We start from the raw sequence: 3863 nt of genomic DNA, 5'->3' as shown, positions 1-3863 counted from the left end.
CTGCACGGAGAGTTCCAGGCTGCGGCTCTGAGAGCCAAGCCCGTTCTCAGCTCGGCAGGTGTAGCGACCCGCATCCTCAGCCTTCACCCGGGACAGCACCAGCTCCAGGGTTCTGGAGCCCGAGGGGTGGGACCAAGAGAGGATTCTGTCCTGCAGGGCCCAGCTCAGTGTGGCAAGCGGCACGCTGTCAGCTGTACAGAGTAGCTGCAGGAACTGGCCTTTCTGGACTTCCAGATGGGGGCTGTTTCCCTGCGGCTCCAGGGCTGCAGAGAGAGAGAGCGCGCAAGAGAAGGACTGCAAGGGGGAACACCACTCCCCCGCCCTCCTGACACCCCCAAGTGGCCCTCAGTACCTGATACATCGGTCTGGGAAACGCTGATCACCAGGTCTTTGGGGGCATCTGTAACAGGATTGGGAGCTGGCTTTGGGGAGGAATGAGAGATTCCCCACCGCCAGAGAGAACCCCCTCGGGGAGAAGAAAGTGTGCCTTTCCTCCGGGAAGACAAGTGACAAATGAGTGCCAAAGATGCGCTTATGGACACAGGTCCAGACGGCATCCCCATTCCCGCTCCCTGGGCCGAGGCAAGCGTCGCTAGACTCCACGCCTTCCTACCCACGAATCCGCAGAGAGCTGACCACCATTGCCCGGCTGCCTCTCTCCACCTCCGCATCCCCCGTGCCTGTTTGCGCACCCCGATGTCCTTCCCGCCACCAAACTCACAGGCCACGCTCAGTAGGACGGTGTTCTCTGTGCTCAGTCCCTTTCTGGAGACGTCCACCCGACAGGTGAGCTTAGTGCCGTGGTCCTGGGGTCTGGGTGTGAAGGTGAGGGCTGAGAGGTAGGAAGTTCTTGGTCTGGCCTCGTGGGAGGAGACGGTGGCCCCCCTCCAGGAGAGAGTAGGGGCTGGACATTCCTCAAAGGTCCGGTGAAACATACAGATGAGCGTCACCTGGTGCCCAGGCTTCAGAGTCTCTGGGACGTAGATCTCTGGCTTCTGAGTCAGGGCTGGGATGGAGGGAGAGAGGGTGGGATGCTAGACCCTGATGGGGGTACTGCCGGGGGTCCCCCATGGTCCGTTCCCCATAGCCCCTCCCCGGTATGAGAAGGGGGGAGGGGGGTCCCACCCCATTCCAGCTCGAGCCAGTTCCGTACCTGTCACCTCCAGACGGAACTTGTATTCCACGAAATTATATCGCACGTAATGGCCTCTCTCCAACCGAAAGAAGTACAATGCACTGTCCTCCATGTGTACGTCTCTGATGAGCAAAGAGCAATTCTGTCTGGGATCGCCAAGGAGCTGGAATCGGCCTCGGGTGTGTATTTGCACGTCTCGATCTGGCTTGTTTGTGGCCACTGGCAGACCACTGTCTGTGGCGGTCGGGTCTTTGAACCAGAAGCCGTAAGCTGGGGTGGAGGAAACCCAACCTCCTACGGGATAGGAGACGGTGCAGGGCACGACCACGCACAGGCCTTCCTGCACCCTCACCAACTCCTGCACCTGCAGCTGGAAAGCTGGATTCTGAGCCCATGACCCTATAGGGAGACAGAGAGAGGCTCAGGCTGCACCCCCAGTCCCAGGCCCCTCCTGGCCCCCCACCTCGTTCACTCACCGGCCCACAGCACGGCTAAGAGCAGTGGCAAGACCATCTCAGGCACTTGGACCTGCCCTGGGACACGCTCATTCCCCAGACGCTGTGACTTGCACTGGGTGAGGGCAGAAGGCGGAAGCTGAGCCCTGGTGGATTGATGCATGAAATGAGCTTCTGATGCTGAGACCCACACGACTCATTTTCCTTTTCTGGACTCTCCCCACCCCCATGTCACCCACTTGAACTCACTCTTTCCCGGGGGGCTCGCCTGGCGTTTGGGCTCCCTGAGCTGGTCACCTTCCCGCGTCACCTCTGGGGGAGGGACTGGAGGACATGTGTCTAGACTTGGGGCCTGGCTTTGGGTGGGTGGAGGCCGGGGACTCTCCCGCTGGACCCTGAGCCGTTAGGGAAGCAGAAGTGAAAGTCTCCAGTAAGCCCTTCTTACAGGGGCCTCTGGTGATGGTGATGGGTGCTGGGCAGGGTGGATTTCTGGGGCAGAGGGTGGGAGTGGGAGTGCAGGGTTAGTCTTGCCAGATAAAAGGCAGGATGCCCGGTTAAAACTGGCTTGACGACAAATGAACTGTTTTAGTATAAGTATGTCCCAGAGATTGCATGTGATATACTTCTACTAAAAGCATTCGTTGTTGAGATCTGAAATTCAACTTTAACTGGGCACTTTGCATTTTTATTGGCTAAATCTGGCAACCGTAGGCTGGTCTCAGTCCCTCTACCCCTTCACCCTCCCTGATGGGCTCACTGACTCCTGGTCCCCCAGGAGCACCCACCCCAAGGTCTTTCTCTGCTTCCCAGTCTCCCCTTCTGTCACACAGTTGGAAGACACACATTTGTAACACCTGCTGTGATAAGAACACAGACACCCAGGGGCGATGCTGATGGTGGGAGACTTAGGCAACGTAAGGGGCATGGGATCTGTGGAGTGAGTCAGGTAAACTCCCCCAGATGTGGACTGTTGTTCCCCTCACCTTGAAATGACTCTGTTTTGGTCACGTGGAGACACTGTGTTTGCCTATGTGACCTCCATGCTCTGGAAGCTTGTGTGTGGCAGGTGTCATGCTGTATATGGCGGAGGCGGACGCGCATAGGTAAATGAGACAGTGTCTGACCTCAAGGGAACCCAGCTTGGTAAACGAAGATCCTTAGAAACAGAAGAGCACTGAAGTGTTCATAAAAGCCCTGCCCCCCCACATGCTGGGACAGATATTCACGCTGGGCCCTGGGGAAAGGGTGGTCACTACTTCCTGGCAAAGTCAAGAGGGGCTTCCCAGAGGAAGTGACACATAACTATCCCTGTCCTCGAATCCACTCTATTAGACACTCAGGCTGCCATAATAAAAGAGCACAGAATGAGTGGCTTAAACAACAGAAATGTATTTCCTCACAGCTCTGGAGGCTACAAGTTCAAGATCAACGTGTCAGCAGGGTTTGTTTCTTCTGAGGTCTCTTTCCTTGGCTTGGAGATGGCCGTCTTCTCCTCCAGTCTTCACCTGGTCTTCCTTGTGTGTACGTGTGTTCTTCACAAGGACACCAGTCATACTGGACTGGGACTCTGCCCTATGACCTCATTTCAACTGAATTACCTCTTTAAAGACTCTATCTACAAATATACATTCTGAGATACTGGGGGTTAAGACTTCAACATATGAACTTGGGGGCAGAGGGAGTGCAATTCAACCCGTAACATCCACCCTCCTATTCACTCTGCTCCCGGGTCCCCACTGCCCAACCTAGGCTTTCTCTGGGGGAAGCAGTTTCCCTTCTCCCAGGGGAGCCCTTGCATCCAGGGACATCACACCCTTCCTTCTGTCAAGTTCACAGAGGAAGGGCCTCTCAGAGGGAGGAGTGAGAGGGAGGGAAGGATGCCTGGGTCCTGCTGAGGGCTTGCCCTGAAGGAGCTGAGAACTGAGGTTCCCCACCCCCAAAGCTTAGATCCAGCCTCACCTCTGCCTTGGAGCGTCTCCATGCCTCTATGGGGCTAATGGGAGTGGGAACCAGGACAGTGGCAACGTCTCAGGCCTTCCGTGGGTTTCTCCACACTATTCCACGCTACTCCATCAGACAGAAAAGGGAGAGAGGACCGTCTGCTACCCTGGGGCTGAAGGATACCAATCCGTGACTCCCCAGCTCCTCCAGGCCAACCCAGAGGTCTCATACGCCCCACCGACGAATGTGGGCCACCCTCAGGGTGAGATATGCCTTCAAAGCTCAGAGCTGACCCCTGAGACGTGGAGGCGAGGAGGTCTCCTGTACCAGGC

The 3863-nt window shown here is 56.7% G+C and overlaps 1 protein-coding gene across 1 annotated transcript in view; it reads right to left on the bottom strand.

Annotated features, from left to right (window-relative positions):
* The window catches only part of SIGLEC10 (sialic acid binding Ig like lectin 10), a 6617-nt gene extending 4769 nt beyond the window's left edge, over positions 1 to 1848 (bottom strand). Inside the window, exons 1-6 of the mRNA XM_024768499.1 lie at positions 1830 to 1848; positions 1612 to 1736; positions 1154 to 1534; positions 722 to 1006; positions 353 to 400; positions 1 to 263 (exon numbers count right to left, since the gene is read on the bottom strand). The exon at positions 1 to 263 is cut by the window's left edge and continues 1 nt beyond it. Coding sequence (XP_024624267.1) covers positions 1 to 263; positions 353 to 400; positions 722 to 1006; positions 1154 to 1534; positions 1612 to 1648 — 1014 coding nt within the window. The 5' untranslated portion in view covers positions 1649 to 1736; positions 1830 to 1848. The remainder of the gene's footprint in view (positions 264 to 352; positions 401 to 721; positions 1007 to 1153; positions 1535 to 1611; positions 1737 to 1829) is intronic.
* Between the last annotated feature and the right edge of the window lie 2015 nt (positions 1849 to 3863).

Source organism: Neophocaena asiaeorientalis, unplaced genomic scaffold (genome assembly GCF_003031525.2).
Source record: "Neophocaena asiaeorientalis asiaeorientalis breed wild unplaced genomic scaffold, Neophocaena_asiaeorientalis_V1.1 scaffold629, whole genome shotgun sequence".
Classification (NCBI taxonomy): domain Eukaryota; kingdom Metazoa; phylum Chordata; class Mammalia; order Artiodactyla; family Phocoenidae; genus Neophocaena; species Neophocaena asiaeorientalis.
This window is presented reverse-complemented; position numbering and strand designations above follow the sequence as displayed.